Source organism: Tupaia chinensis, unplaced genomic scaffold (genome assembly GCF_000334495.1).
Source record: "Tupaia chinensis unplaced genomic scaffold, TupChi_1.0 Scaffold148698_1, whole genome shotgun sequence".
Lineage (NCBI taxonomy): Eukaryota > Metazoa > Chordata > Mammalia > Scandentia > Tupaiidae > Tupaia > Tupaia belangeri.
The window spans coordinates 1,594,081-1,610,307 of NW_006208547.1; the positions used below are offsets into that span (position 1 = coordinate 1,594,081).

General features: G+C 40.4%; 1 protein-coding gene across 1 annotated transcript in view; it reads right to left on the minus strand.

The window, feature by feature from the left end:
* Window positions 1-16,227, minus strand: part of GGH (gamma-glutamyl hydrolase) — a gene marked incomplete in the record, with an annotated part of 28,178 nt that overhangs the window by 9,532 nt on the left and 2,419 nt on the right. Inside the window, 5 exon segments of the mRNA XM_027769136.1 lie at window positions 2-33; window positions 3,963-4,101; window positions 5,456-5,540; window positions 9,594-9,644; window positions 14,274-14,388. Coding sequence (XP_027624937.1) covers window positions 2-33; window positions 3,963-4,101; window positions 5,456-5,540; window positions 9,594-9,644; window positions 14,274-14,388 — 422 coding nt within the window.

A 16,227-nucleotide genomic window follows, 5' to 3' on the forward strand; every position in this document is an offset into this window, starting at 1 on the left:
GAAAATTCTGGAACATTTTGCTCTCCAGTGTCCCTGTAACAATTTAAGCACAAAAGAAATAACCTAAGCACAAGAAAAAATAAAATCCACCTAAGTCACTTACTTGCCATTAAGACATAGTTACGATGACTAGCTAAGTAACACACATCATTTCCACGCAAGTATTCCAATCAAAGAAAATATGTGTTTCACAATACATTCAAACATGCTCCAGGGTTAAGTATCTTTTCCCTAGAATTTTAACATTTAAATATAATTCTTCTGATATGAGATTTAGTAGGTTAGCCATAGAGGAAGCAGAGAATCTAAACTCAGTTCTGCAAAACAGGTCAAGTTTCCACAAGTGTATATATTTGTTTTTCCAGGAAAGGATCCAATGCTTCCAAGTACTTTCAAAGGTATGTGGGTCTTGGGAACCAGCAGTTAGCATAATGGCTATGTCACTGGACTCCCACGTAGTCAACCACGGTTCGCGTCTTGGACCCGGTGGCTTAGAATTCATGCCGGGCGCCTGTGCATGCGTGCCCAAGATCCCAAGAGGAGAATGGAGGAGAAGGGATTGCGGTGTGACCATCCCCCCTGTGATTTCTCACTTTCTGTCTCTCTGTCTCTCTGTCTGTCTGGCGAGCGCACGCGCCCTATAGCGAAAAAAAACTCTCAAAAATTAAAAAAAAAAAAAAAAGATATCTGGGTCTTAAAGGTTTAAAAATACTAACAATAAAGAAAAGAACATTACCCAAGCCAAACTAAATCGAATCAGTCAAGAGATCCCAAAAAGCAACACTGGAGGCTCTGTACTCAGAAACACAGACTCAAATACCAACAAAGACATTTCTAAAAACTCTGATGTGTTCAAGGCTCTGATACCAGTTGGTCTAAACTAGGCCCCTTTCTTACTAATGGCTTCCATGATAACCCCAGTACCTTGAAACATTACTTCTTTGTATAAACTGGGTTTTTGCCACACACGACCAAAGTAGTCTTACCTAGTACACATACTTTCCAAGGGCTTTTGCAGTGATTAAGTGAGATAATGGGAAAAAGAGCTTTCAAAAGTATACAGCATTCTATACAGTCTATGATACAACCTACTATTAAACCAAACTACACAGGCCTGAGAAGACCTTCATACTCATGTATTTGAGTCCTTACAAACAAATCTAATTATGTGTCCATTTCCTTAAAAAAATAGCTGAGTCACTGCAGCCCTGCTATAGTCAGTCACATATGGACCACTGTTTAAAATGTGATTAACTAGACAAACACCACACTAATCAACCTAGCTGTTTCCCTCATTTGTTTTCTCTAAGCCACTTTCCTTTTCCAACACATAAATGTTGTTCTGAGTTCCTCAGAACTAGCTCTGGGGGTTGATTCTTGAATCTTTCTTTGCTCGATTAAACTTTCCTAAATCAGATCTATCAAAAATTTTTCTTTTGACACTACGTTCCTTCCGAAAGCCCATGAACAAGAAATCCTTAAGAAACCCAACAGGAAGTTGAGAGTATTCAATTCTCAAGAGGCAAAGATCAAGTAACCTGTAAGACTCATTACTTACTTATATATCAATATATTTGGTCTAATAAAGAATGTCTGCTTTGGGGGCCAGCAGTGGTATAGTGACTAAGTCACTGAACTTCCACATGGCAGTTCAAACCTGGCAACTTGGGACCAGCAGTTAGCGTCATGGCTATGTCGCTGGACTCCCACATGGTCAACCACGGTTCGCGTCCCGGACCCGGTGGCTTAAAACTCATGCCAGGCGCGTGTACATGCGTGCCCAAGATCCCGAGAGGAGAATGGAGGAGAAGGGATTGCGGAGTGGCCATCCTCCCTGGGGGGGGGGGGGATTTTTCGCTTTCTGTCTCTCTGTCTGTCTGTCTGTCTGGCGAGCTCACACACCCTATAGTGAAAATCTCTCCAAAAAAAAACAATCTGGCAGCTTGAAAATCATGTTGAGAATGTGTGTGTGTGTGCGTGCACACGCATACACCCAAAATCCTGTGAGAATGGAGAAGGGCTTGTGGCATGGCCATCTCCTCTGGGGTGTGATTTCTCACTTTCCCTCTTTGTCTCTCTCCTGAGAGTGCATATGCCCTATGGCAAAAACTTAAAGAAAAAAAAAAGGAATGTCTGGTCTATGTCCCAGGTTCCTGACAAAGAGCTTTTAAAATCCTTACTTTTCTTCAGTGATAAGACTATCTTTATAATGCTAATAAGATGACTGATAGAGGCCCTTGGATTATTTCATAATATGGGTTAATCACCATAAAATCTAATCACATAATCAGAGGGCTGGGGCTTTGAGCTTGCCCCACCTCTGGGGATGGGAGAGGGGCTGAACACAGTCCAATCACATGGCCAATGATTCAGTCATATGCTTTCATAATTAAATTCCAAGAAATACCCTGGACACTGAAGCTCCCTGGAATTCCTTGTCGGTGAGAAAAGGTATCATTTTCCTCAGTTCTGTGAGTCATTCTTGTAAATTATCAAATATGCGGGGATCCTCTGAATCCTTAAATTTATAGGAGTAGGTAAGAAATGTGAGTGGTCAAGATGGCATCTGAAATGGGCAGGTTGCCGGGGAACATACCCTCTAACTTGCAGCATCTGGGCTAACTAGATGGTTAGTGTCAGGATTAATACAGTATACCTAGTTAGGGTTGAAACGGAATACACAGACAAGGGGCAAATGTGGACACTAAAAATAGTACTTAACATTAACAAGAGTTGTATTCAAAATACTTAGCACAGTACCTACAAAACATCCCCAAAGCTCTCACCAAAGCCTCTAATAAGTAGGCCTTTTGCAAATGAGGAAATTGAAGATACAAGAGGCTAAATGCTTCCCCAAGGCCAAAGTGAAAAAACAAAGATGGCATAATGGTTACATCACTGGACTCCCACATAGTTGAACATGGTTCAAGTCCTGGACCCAGTGGCTTAAAACTCATGTTGGGTGCATGTGTATGTGCCCAAGGCCCAAGAGGAGAATGCAGGAGAAGGGACTGCAGCGTGGCCATCTTCCCGGGAGGCTGATTTCTCACTTTCTGTCTCTGTCTCTCCCTGTCTCTCCAGCAAGTACACACAACCAATAGCAAAATTCTATCTTAAAAAAAAAAAAAAGGATTCAAACCACACTCAATTTCAAAACTGTTTTTTATCACACACAGGTCTTGAAATTACTACAAGCAATAAGTTACGAAAATTAAAAATTTCTGTCCAATCATGTTAATGCATGCTGCCAAGATGTTGTGCTCCACAAGCTGGAACCACATGGGAGGCCAAGGTTCTATTCTCAATCCCACCTTAAGGCCAAGAGTACAGACATCACCTGTCATCCAGCAACCCAGGGAGACTCAAGCAGGAAAACCATGAGCTTGAGCCTGGCCTAGGCAACATAGCAAGACCCTCTCTAAAAATGAGCCAAGCAAGACCAGCAGAGGGCATAATGGTTATGTCACTGAACTTCCACATGGTTGACGGTGGTTTGAGTCCCGGGCCTGGTAGCTTGAAACTCACACCAGGCATGTGTGTGTGTGCACGCCCAAATTCCTGAGAAAAGAATGGAGGGGAAGGGACTGTGGCATGGCCATCTCCTCTGGGAGGTGATTTTTTTGCTTTCTGGCTCCCTCTCCAGTGAGTACATGTGCCTTATAGCAAAAATCTCTCCAAAAAAAAAAAAAAAGAGAGAGAGAGAGAAAATGAGCCAAGCCTATTGGCATATGCCAATAGTTGCATTTAGCAGTGAAGCAGGAGTATTGCAATGGCAAGACACTGTCTTAAAAAAATTCAAAACTCCTTCAGTCACCTTCATGAGTACAAAGGCAATCATTCACACTTTCAACCTGTGTGAATAAGTTAAAGTTAATGTTGTGCATATTATTGACTTTGATATTCACTACTTACTAATCCTACGCAGTAAACATTTTCTGAAGTGTTGAAAACATTAGTCTTACCTTTAGTGAAGTTTAGTGGCATTGCTTTTCCTTCAGTTTCTGTGGGAGTTAGTAAGTACTCTCCACTAATGAGAAATGAAAGCTCTTCAAATCCAAGGCAGGTGCCCCACACAGGAAAATAGTCTCCATCATCAAAACTCTTTGCAGAGTGAGAGAGAGAAAACTTATGTTTATTCAAACTTTTCAAAACAAAAACTACACATATGATTTTCGTGACCAGTGGGCACCTGAGTTATATACAGATTTCTGAGAAATTTTCCAGGATCCATAAGTAAATTATTATTCAATCTGTCTTCAGGTCTTCAGACAAAGTTCCTAAACAAGCTAGAAAAGGTGAGCTGTGGACACACTATGTATCTGGAACCAAAGGCTATCACAGGCTACAAGATTTTTTTTTTTTTTTGGAGAAGTTTCTGCTATAGGGCGCATGCACTCGCCAGACAGACAGAGAGAGACAGAGAGACAGAAAGCGAGAAATCACCCCCCCCCAGGGGGGATGGCCACGCTGCAATCCCTTCTCCTCCATTCTCCTCTCAGAATCTTAGGCACTCACGCATACGTGCCTGGCATGACTTTTAAGCCACCGGGTTCGGGACACAAACCACGGTTGACTACATGGGAGTCCAGCGACATAGCCATTACGTAACTGCTGGTCCCAAGGCTACAAGATATTAAGGCTAGCAATTAAAAGATTTTAAGAGAAGTTTTTTTAGAGTTTTTTTTGTTTCGTTTTGTTTTTTGCTATAGGGCATGTGTGCTCACCAAATAGACAGAGACAGAGAGATAGAAGGTGAGAATTCACCCCCCAGGGGGGATGGCCATGCCACAATCTCTTCTGCTCCATTCTCCTCTTGGGATCTTGGGCATGCATGCACATGCGCCCAGTGTGAGTTTTAAGCCACCAGGTCTGGGACGCGAACCATGGTCAACTACATGGGAGTCCAGTGACATAGCCATTACACTAACAACTGGTCCCAAGAGAAGGTTTCAAATACCAAAAGCAGTTGTTCAAGGAAATATTTAAGGGGACACTGGCAAGATATGAGGCCAAAAAGATGAATTAGGAGATAAGTAGTAAGGGTCTGCACTATAGTGCAAAGGCAGCCCCAATATGAGAAGACATCAGAAGCCCTGCATGGCAAGTAAAGATGGAGTCTAAGGTAAATTTGAAGAAAGGCTGGATTGAGAAGAAGAGCAGATTTCAAAAGAAGATAAGAATAACACAGGAATAATTCCCAGTACATAACAAAAAAATAAGAGAGAGAGAAAACAGAGAAATACTAAGCCCCATGAGCGTGGCATTCACATTACTGATTCTTAAGGTTCCCTGGAACACCAGACTGGGCGAAGCACACCGACAGCTGGTGGCTGGGTAGCTGAGGAGAGAAAATTTGCCTCAAAGGTTAAAGGTGATGAAATTAGGGTCACTGGAAAGGAAGCTCAAAGACATTTACAAAACCCATCTGGAATAATAAGCAATATCTGATATATACCTGTATGGCTAGGTTGTAAAATATTTTGGCCACGTGGGCATAATCTGAGTGCATGATGTTAACACCTCCTCCAGGAAAAAGGATTCTGAAACAACAACAAATGAGGTCCATTTTGCAGTTCCCTCTGCCTGCCCCCCATACACATAAACGCACAAAAGAAACTATCTTTTTATTATAAAACAACTTTCCTTGTAAGCAGCAGTATCATTAAAGAAAATTAGAAAAATATAAAGCAAAAAAGAAAATATAAAATATTTACAATCCTAGATATTCAGAAATTACCATAGTTAACAAAGACTTGAATGCATAGTCTTCCAAAGCTTTGTCAATAAACACATTTACTGAATGAATAGAGTGTGGAAATTGAATGGTTAAATATATATACTTAAAAGTAAATAAATACGGGAACAATAAGAGACTACATAGAGCTAGCAATCAAATAGAAACAAAATTCTAGGTGTAGCTAGGTTTACATTAACCGACCAGTAATGCCTCAATGATGGGTCCATAATTACGACTAGGTTACCGTTCATGAATAATTTTTTTTAACTACATAAAACAAACAGGTCGTAAAATAGATTTAGGCTAGAGTTAAGCTTCTATAAGAACTTAATTCTTGTTTATCACGCTGAGATCGCCTCAAAAATAAGCACAGTACTAAAAAAAATTTTGAGGAGCCAGCAGGAGGCATGGTGGTTCGGGCGCTGGACTCTTACACGGTCTGGTTTGAGTCCCAGACCCAGTGGCTTGAAACTCCCATTAGGCACGTGTCCATACATACCCAAAATCCTGAGAGAAGAATAGAGGAGAAGGGACTGCAGCATGGCCATGGGAAGTGATTTCTCACTTTTCTCTGTCCCTCTCTCTCTAGCAAGCCCACATGCCCCATGGCAAAAACCTTTAAAAAAAGAAATTTTGAAAACAATTACAATTACGATTCTACAAAAGCCTAGAGGGGCCAGCAGTTGGTGTGGTGGTTGGGATACTGACCAAGGTTCGAGTCCTGGACCTGGCAATTTGCTTTCTCATGCCCCATCCCACCCTGTCTCTCTCCCTCTGGTGAGTGCATGTGCCCTGTAGCAAATTAAAAAAAAAAAAAAAAAAAAAGATAATAAATAAAATTAAGTAAATTTTTTTTTTAAAAAAGGCCTAGAGAAAATGAGGAGTTAAGAACATTTGATTTTATGTTATTAATTCATAAAGGTAAAATATAGAAAAATATTTACCACATTTTTATACTTTTAAAATTAATTTTAGAATTTTAAAATAGGTCTTGGAATAACTAAAGATATTCAAGAGATTATAAAAGTTGGATTAAACATATTAAAACTTTAAAAATGTTTAAATAAGAATTTGAGATATATGAAATATCACATTTAAGACTGATATTCACTTAATATATTCTGCTTCATCTATGAACCAGGTTTGGTACTAGCCTGAAGAGACAAAGATGAGAGTTTTTGCTGTTAGGAAGATCACAGTCTAACAGAAAATATTTAAAGTTTGGTACAACAGAACATCTCACAAACCACAAAAAAAACTCTGCAATTAAAAGTAGCTTAATATAGACTCATTAGCAGTTACTGTTTTCCATTAAATCAGCATTTAAAAAGCTTCCTCTGACCAATTTGGTACGTCTAACTCAGAAGTTCTTTCACACAATAAAAACTGGACAGTCTCTCCTAAATGCCAAATTCCTTTAAAGCAGGGCTCTCTGTTTTTTCCCCCACTAAACACTGTACTAAGAGGTCCACTGCATACTAGGGACTCAGTAAAGGTGTTTTTGAAGTAGCATTAAAATACTGCTCATTTTCTGGTGTCTTTCAGAAGCAGAAAACACGGCCCCCGTGTCACGACGCTGGAGCCCAGCTTTCCATGTGTATGCTAGGAAGGAAAGGGTGGGCCTCCAGGGGAGAGAATGGGTAGCAGTGCAGGGCATCGGTGGAGAAGACACAGAACAGGCTCTCTTGTCAATTTAAGAACCATTGTTGGTTTCCACAAAGACGCACTGAACACCTAGAGAAGCTGGCTACCAAAAATATTTATTCTTGCCAATATCACTTTTTTGGATTCCTTTCCAAAGATAAATGCAGGTGGGGAGAAGGTAGGAATGGATTTAAGTGATTCAAAAGTGTACTTTTGAGATTCTTGAATTACATTCTACCTTGGGCCCACTTATCTTTGTCCATTTCAAAGAACCTTGCACACAGTGGGCATTGTGCAAATGTTTTACTAATTGAATTGATTTTACAGTAAATATTTACTGAACCAAACTGAACTGAAGACAAATTTCTTTTGAATATAGCTCTTTTCAAAAAGCAATAGATGAACATGTTTCTTAAAAGTAAAAATAATAATTATAATAATTTTTTAAATAAAGCTTCACAGTATAAATAAACAAGACATCCCATCAACTCTCAAGTAGAAATGTCCCTCTTTGGAGGCTGGCAGGTGGTGTGGTGGTTAAGGGCTAGATTCCCACATGGCCAACCATGGTTCAAGTCCTGGACCTGGAGTCTTGCTTTCTCACTCTCCCTTTCACTCTCTCTCTCTGATCCAATTAAAAACAAATAATAATGATGAGAATAAATGAAATAAAATAATTCTAAAAACAACGACAACGAAATGACTACCTTTAAAATTTGTTGATTTGGTGGAAATATGCTATGTATCTATCTACCTTAAAAACAAAAGCAAACAGAGAATACCATACATGCCATGGCCTGCCTGCCTTTTTTCACATGACAATATAACAACATCCACATGACACTAGTAACCCAATGCAGCACTATAGATCACACCAAGAAATCTACTGTGCAGAACCCATGCACAGTATTCTACTAAATGTACATAATCTTTTTTATTGAACCAGTTCGCAGCTGGTTAACAGACTACTATGTGATTTCTCAATTGGGAAAGAGAGGGCTGTCAAACAATACTATAGTGCACATATTTGGCAAAAATGTATTTGTTAAATAAAATTCCTTCTCGAGCCAGCAGGTGGCATGGTGGTTAAGACTCTGGATCCCACATTGACTGCATGGTTCCAGACCTGGACACAGTGGCCTGAAAAACTCACTAGGCATGTGTGCACGCATACCCAAAATTCCAAGAAGAGACTAGAGGAGAGAGACTGTGACGTGGCCACCCTCCCAGTCACCCCAAAGATGATTTCTCACTTTCCCTCTCTCTCTGTCTCTGTCTTCCTCCAGCAAGTGAACAAACCAATAGAAAAAAATCTTTAGAAATAATTAAATAAATAAATAAATAAAATTACTTCTCAAATTCCTGGATCAAAGAGTACATGTATTTCTCATTTCAACAGATATTGCAAAATTGCCCCAAAAAAAGTCCACATAATTTGCATTACCACTAACAAAGTATAAAAATGCCTGTTTCCTCACACCCTCCCATACAGTATAAGAAAATTTTCTGATATTTGCCCAGTGGTGGTTGAAAGTTTTCACTGTTACAATTAGCATTCCTTTCTTATATTATGAGCAATGTGAAACTTTTTAAATGTGATTAAAAGTATTTTTCTGTGAACTAATCTCTTTTTTTTATAATTATTTTATTTAACTTTATTTCATTATTTTAATTTGACCAGGGAGAGGTGGGAGAGAGAGAGAGAGAGGGAGAGAGAGAGAGAGGGAGAGAGAGAGAGAGAAAGAAACGCGAACTGTTGTCGGCCATGTGGGAGTCCACTGTCCTTAACCACCACACCACCTGCCAGCCCCAAAATAATATATTTTGTTGTAAAGCAAGAGTTTAGAAAATTTTGACCAAGATCTATTCAGATCGGCTCTGAAAAATAACCAAGTCTCAGATTTACATGCTACTCAAAGTTATTTTTAAAAGTTTCAGTGAAGCATTAAAAATGTTTATGTACACATTATTAATAAATCTGAGTCTACTACTACGTAATAATTAGATAAGCTCCTAACCTGCCTCTTTCTCTTTGTGGGACTTTTGCATTTCCTAACAAAATATTTCCTAAAAAAGAACTCAGAAAACCAATATTATGCCACTCTGAGGTAGATACTCAGAAACATAGATAACACTTATATGTATTTTTTTGCAAAAACAGACACAAAAGTAAATATTCATACACTGTACCAAACTCAAAATGCTCACTTACCCATTAATAGATTTGAAAAGTTTTTCATATTCGCTTCTTTTAAGATCAAGCCTGAAAACAATAAAAACAGTTTATAAAACATCCATTTCTGAAACCTAAGGGAAAAAGTAAGCCTCTAAATAAAATCATCACACTAATTTTAAAAAGCCAATAAAAAATAATTCTTAAAAACAAATTAATATTACCTCTAACTTCCTCGAGGCATTTTTCAATCTACGTGATAGTCACATAATTTTATCTGTGTTTTGGTAATCAGACAAATGAACATGTTTTTTCTGTGGTCTTATGTAATTTAATATTGTGAAGTAAATTTCATATGTGAAACATGAAAGACCATAAGATTTGGGCACCAATAATTTCACTGCTAGCTAAGAACTATAAAAGAAGTCTAAGTCTAGTCATAGTTTCATGTAAAAATTAAATGAAGAACTTAATTATCATGCTTATCCTAACTACTGGCAGCTCCCACAGATAAAAACAATACAAATAAATGTCAAGTCCCTGTTTCATTCCTCTCCCACCAACTAGATGCAATGGTGTGGGGACTATTGTCTATTCAAAAGTCAGAACAGTTCAGATCTAGTGACAGACTACAGACAGATCACTGTAGACTGGCCTAACTGTCAGGTAATTATCTGTTGTAAAGTATTCTTGATCAAATACCCATCAGTCTCCCAACAATCACCATGTTACAATCACCTCTAACAATCACCACTGGTGATTTTTTTTTTTGGAGAGGTTTTTGCTATAGGGCACGTGCACTCGCCAGACAGGCAGAGAGAGATATAGAGACAGAAAGCGAGAAATCACCCCCCAGGGGGGATGGTCACGCCGCAGTCCCTTCTCCTCCATTCTCCTCTCGGGATCTTAGGCACGCACGCACATGCGCCCGGCGTGAGTTTTAAGCCACTGGGTCCAGGACACGAACCGCAGTCGACTACGTGGGAGTCCAGTGACATAGCCATTACGCTAACTGCTGGTCCCACCACTGGTGATTTTAACCCCTATCTCCAGAGAAAACTAATGGAATCATCTATGAGAATTTGCAACAATCTTTAATTAAATCACAGTAAAATGACTGCTTTTCCAAAAGTTTAATAATGTGCAAGAGCAAGGGAAGAATGCATGTTTCTGAGATCATTGTAAGAACTCTCCTCAGTTAATAGTCTTTGATCTCACACCCTGCCCCCTAAGGAAATAGATTTATGATCAGATGTCAACTACGGTCCATTGCGGCCCCATAGAAAAGTTTTAGGGGAAGGGGCCAGATCCTGTTGGGTAAGGCAGGTAGATCCCACATGGCTGACTATGGTTTGAGTCCCAGACCTGTTGGCTTGAGAAACACGCCAGACATGTGTGCATGTGTGCCCAAAATACCAAAAGGAGACATGAAGGGGATAAGATCGTGGTGTGACCATTCCCCATGGGCTGGGCAGAGTACTTTCTCCATTTTCTCTCTCTCTCTCTCTGGCGAGTGCATGAGCCCTCTAAAGCAAAAACAAAAAGTTTTAGGGGGAGTTTGAACACCTCTCCTATTATTAAGTAGACACCTGTGATGTCCAGAACTTGGCTGAGCCTTGCCAGGAAACCCCTCTGGGCTCTCCGCTAAGCAAAATAAGCTTTACAAGTCCAAGTCTGCCCAGAAGGTCATAGCAAATCACCCTGCGAAGAGCCACAAAGCAGTGAGTGTCACGGGAATAGTGCTTGCCATTGTCTTAAGTGCAGGCAGCCCTCCTTTGGGAAGTGATAGGAAGGTGTTACATGACCCCGAGGTTTTTCGTATTATCCCAGTCCAATCTCACCCCAGGTTGTGCCAACTAAAGAGGAACCAACCAGTCAGAACCCAGAATGTTCCAACTACCACCATTAGGGACCAGACTGAATCTAGGTCACTCAGCTGAGCTCCAAGGACTGCTGCCAGCTGAGCTAGGCAGGCTAGTTTGAGTCATTTCATCAGTTTTTTTTTTTTTTAATTGATTGACTGATGGTGAGAAGATGCAGGCACTCCCAAGAGAGAGACAGAAAGATAGACAGGGAGGATGTGCCCCCCAATTGGGCATGGTCACGCCCAGTTCCTACTCCATTTCTCCACCCTGTCCAAGTTTGGAACATACTATGCTTTTCAAGCTGTGAGTGCTGGAATTCAAACTGCAGTCAGCCATGAGGGATCCAGCTTCCTTAATGACTAGGCCATAGGGCCAGTCCCATTTCATCAATTCTAAATACATTAGAGAGACAGACAGAGAGAGGTAAAGTGAGAAAGTCCCAAGTCCAGGACTTGAACCACGGTCGGCCATGTGGGAGTCCAGCACCTTTAACCACGATGCCACCTGCTGGCCGCTCAGGTATTTCTTAAAATAAAAGCCCTTTCACTTTCTCCTTACCTAGAAGGAAATGGCTGAAGGCTGGTAATGATGTCAAATGACACTTAGCTTCAGCAGCATGGAAAGGCAGTGCTGCTGATGGACTGCACCTGCCCCATCCCATGTAAAGTCTAGTCTAGATAACTGTCTTCAAAGGAAGCCAGGAACTCAGCCGTTTATGAAGTCTTCTGATTTGTAAGTATGTCTAAATGTTTTAAAATGCTATACGAACTAAACACATTTTTAATCCAATAGCAGTTGCTGGGCTGCCACCTGCTACCTCTCAGGAGGCAGGACACTCTGTTTTCCACTAGTCTCACAGAATTTATGATAACCTGAGAGCACCCAGCATCTAAGAGAAAAGGTATCAGAAAAAAGAAGGTAGGATGGGAACCAGCAGTTAGCGTAATGGCTATGTTGCTGGACTACCACATAGTCGACTGTGGTTCACGTCCCGGACCGGATGGATTAAAACTCACGCTGGGCGCGGGCGCGTGTACATGCATGCCCAAGATCCCAAGGGGAGAATGGAGGAGAAGGGATTGCGGCGTGACCATCCCCCCGGGGGGTGATTTCTCGCTTTCTGTCTCTATATCTCTCTCTGTCTGTCTGGCGAGAGCACACGTGCCCTATAGTGAAAAAAATCTCTCAAAAAAAAAAAAGAAGGTAGGAGGAGACCAAAGACAAAGACAAACTGCCTTATCTATTTCAGAATTTTCCCTTGGTCTCCTATCTCCGCTTTTTCTTTCCCAAACCACAGAAGTTGGTCTCAGCATCCAAATTTCAAAAATAGACCCAATGTTTTCGGTCTCATTCATTTGTCTCACTCTCCATCAGGAAAGCCTTTGCAGGCTAGTCTGAGAATTTAGTTGCCAGGTATTACATGGTTACTGCCAGATCACATGATTCCAATTCCAAGCAATATACCGTGTAATAAACTCTGCGAACCCAAGCTGGCAATTAACCTGGATTACAGCAGTCATATTCTTAACCTGTCATAAATATCTGTATTCTTCAAATCATCTGGTTTCAAAACCTCCCCGATTTCAAAACTTCTGTCATTCTCATCTATTTCTTTCTTTTTATGCTCTCATATTTAATTAGTCATCATGTCTTATTTTGTTTATAGAACATTTATCTATTTCTCCACTCCTCTAAAGCAAGCCTTCACCTAGCCAGCTACAACAGTCTCTGACTGGGTTGTCCAATGTTCCATCTCCAATGTCCCATCTCCACTAATAGCCCTAAAGAGCAGCTTGCTTCAAATGTTACTCTAAAGACTCTCAGAAGCTTCCTTCTTAGCTCTAAAAGTGATATTATCTGGAATCAAATAAGATTTCATTTGTGAAATTAGATCTGCTCTAATACAGATTAAAGGCTAATGTTAAAAGGAAATGTTCACCTGGGATAAGGGGGTTAATTTAAATGCAAAAGACCAAACAAGAAGAAATTCTTAATCCAAACATAAGATAATTTTGTAGTACAACTCTATAAATTATAAAATGTGTATTTTACTCATTATCAATGTGTTTGAACAGTACTTTTCTTTGTTACAAGTTTTTAATTAGGAGTTACTTATAAAAACAAGTTGTACAGAGTAAATATTGGATTGTTGTAAAAGGCAAAATGCATTTTTGCACAGAAAAACAGAAAAAAATGCATCATGACTTTTCCAACGACCTAATAGTTGTGCTTTGTGTGTGAAATCACTTACGAAGGATTAGATGATGGTAGTGGGAGCCTTAAAATGTGCTGATTTTAGCAGACAAGATAAAATAAATACACACACCATTTATCCCAAATAAAAATATGAGATGAATCATTCTATCCCATATTGGGTCATTTTATTCCAAAAATAATGCGGCTCCTTTAAAACTGGAACACTTACCATTTATACCATAGCAATACTGCTGTGTTAGTCATTTACAAACTGTTAGTGTGTGAAGGTATCATAAAAGTCATTTTCTAAAAACCTCCTTTACTCCCTATGTGTTCTTTTATCATAATATGATAGGATAAAGCTGCTGACACTGTAGCTTCTTTCACTCTAGTACTTCCACGGTGTCTGTGAGGACTACCTTCTCTGGGGTAAAGAAAACCATCATTTAGTTCTCAATGCTATATACGATACACCACTACCGACATTACAGATACACATGGCTTTGATTTACTACGAAACTCTAAGTATTAGGTTTGTAGCGAAAATCAAGTGCAATGTGATTATGTTTAAACGATGCAATCACAGAAGAGAAAGCATTAATTGTAGAGATAAAACACAGCAATCTTTATATGTAATGCAAAACACGCTGAACCATACCTTACTGGTACAACTCTTGCACCTGCAGACTCTAGATATTTTACATAGGATGCAGCAATATAGTACTTTCCAAGCTGTTTCAAGTTCTTAAAACGGCATTTTTGCATTAATACTCCTAGGTAACAAAAAAAAAAAAGTTTTAGTTTCAAGCAAACCTCCCTTTGTTTTTTTGTACACTTTGGGAAAGAAGTGGTGGAGGCTGATCTGAGTTTCTAGTAGCTTCCTCTCTCCTATCATATGAGGGAGGCCAAATAAACCCTCAAAGCACATTCAAGTTAGCACCAGCACCCCTCAGACAGCCTTAAATTAGACACCATCTCAGAATACAGACCCTTAAATCTAGAAGGCAGCCATTTCTTTTCCACGCCCACTCAAAGGCACATGGATGCCTTAAGAACAAAGCAGAAGACTGGCAATACCTTCCATCCACATCTTGCCAACATCACCAACAACACCTTAATCAAAGCAACCAGCATCTTGCTTCCTCACTCCCATACAATTACAAGAAGAATCTGTCTATGTCCTTTTTTAAGAAACCTCCCAACTCCAACCAGTTCTCTACATGTAAGAAACTGATCACACCGCCATTCCTTCATTCATTCAGTAGACACTACTGAACCGCACTACATACCAGGCACTGAATTAGGTGCCAGGATGCATGAGGGAACGAACGAAAATCCCTGCCCTGTGGCCTTTCATTCTAGTGCATGGGAGAAGGACAAGAGAGGACAAAAAAGATAAAAAGGAACAATGTTTACTATGATAGCTAGTAGTAAGTGCTACAGAAAAAAGATAAAACAGAAGAAAGGGGGAGGGGCTCCAATTTGTGAATGGGAGGAGAATCTCCTCAACATGGTAGCCAGGTAAGTATCCTCTCGGAACATAAAGAACACGACTTTTGACCCAGGACTGTAGAGCAGGAAGGAAGCAGGTCACATGCAGACCCATGGGAAAAAGATTGAAAGCATGGGAACAGCAGGTGAAAAGCCCTGGGTGAGGCGCGTGCCCGTCACACTTCAGGTATCTGAATGGCTAGTGGCCTGTGATCCAAGGGAGAGAGCAATTTCTCATCCAAGGGACAAATGAGAGCAGAGAGATACAGATCAGCGGGGGAGCCCACCTGCTTAAGCACCTCATTGGGTTCCTAAATTATATAATAAACTCTGTAAGACTCTGTGCTCTCCCCCACCACCTCTCTCCTCCTACCACTACAACGCCAGCTTCGGCAGAATACTGAAATGCAGGATACAGCAAAAGATCTGTGCAGCGAGAACCTGTGCTTCTGTCACCCAGAACCATTCAGAACACTTGCAGCATCTCTGTAGGCCACCTGACAGGAACAGCTGTGGTCTGTATGAATCACTTCTGAATTCTCATCTTCTTTAAATAATCTGCATTTATTAGGTACTCACCTACCATATGCCAAATGTCAAAATCTGTTCAGCAAAGACTGTTTTTCTTTGTGCTGGTGGGTACAATCATCTTCACTAAGGAAAATGAAATTTGGCTAAGGAGAGAACAAGGGCCTGCCGAAGAAAATGGAGTGGTGCAGGGTGTGCAGGGGCCTCGAGGAAGGCCTAGGGTATCAGGAGCATGAAGAACAAGAAACAGAAAGGTCTGTGAGAGCAGGATCCACCCTCTGCCCCTTGTCCCGCCTCACACATACTTTTCCCCTCCCTGGGAAAAAGAGTTTGAGGTATATACTCTCTATCCCTCAAAATACAACTAAAATTCCACCCATAATTTTTGTTTTTTAAATATGCTAGAGGGTAGGTAGTGCAGGGATGAGGCAGGGAAGAGCTCAGGGTATATCCTCTCTATCCCTCAAAATGCAACCAAAATTTCACCCATACTTCGTTTTATAAATTTGCTAGAGGATGCAAACACTTGTTGAAGAGAGAGAGAGAGAGAAAGGAAAATGAGAAAAACCTTCCCCATAGGGAATCATCCTGCT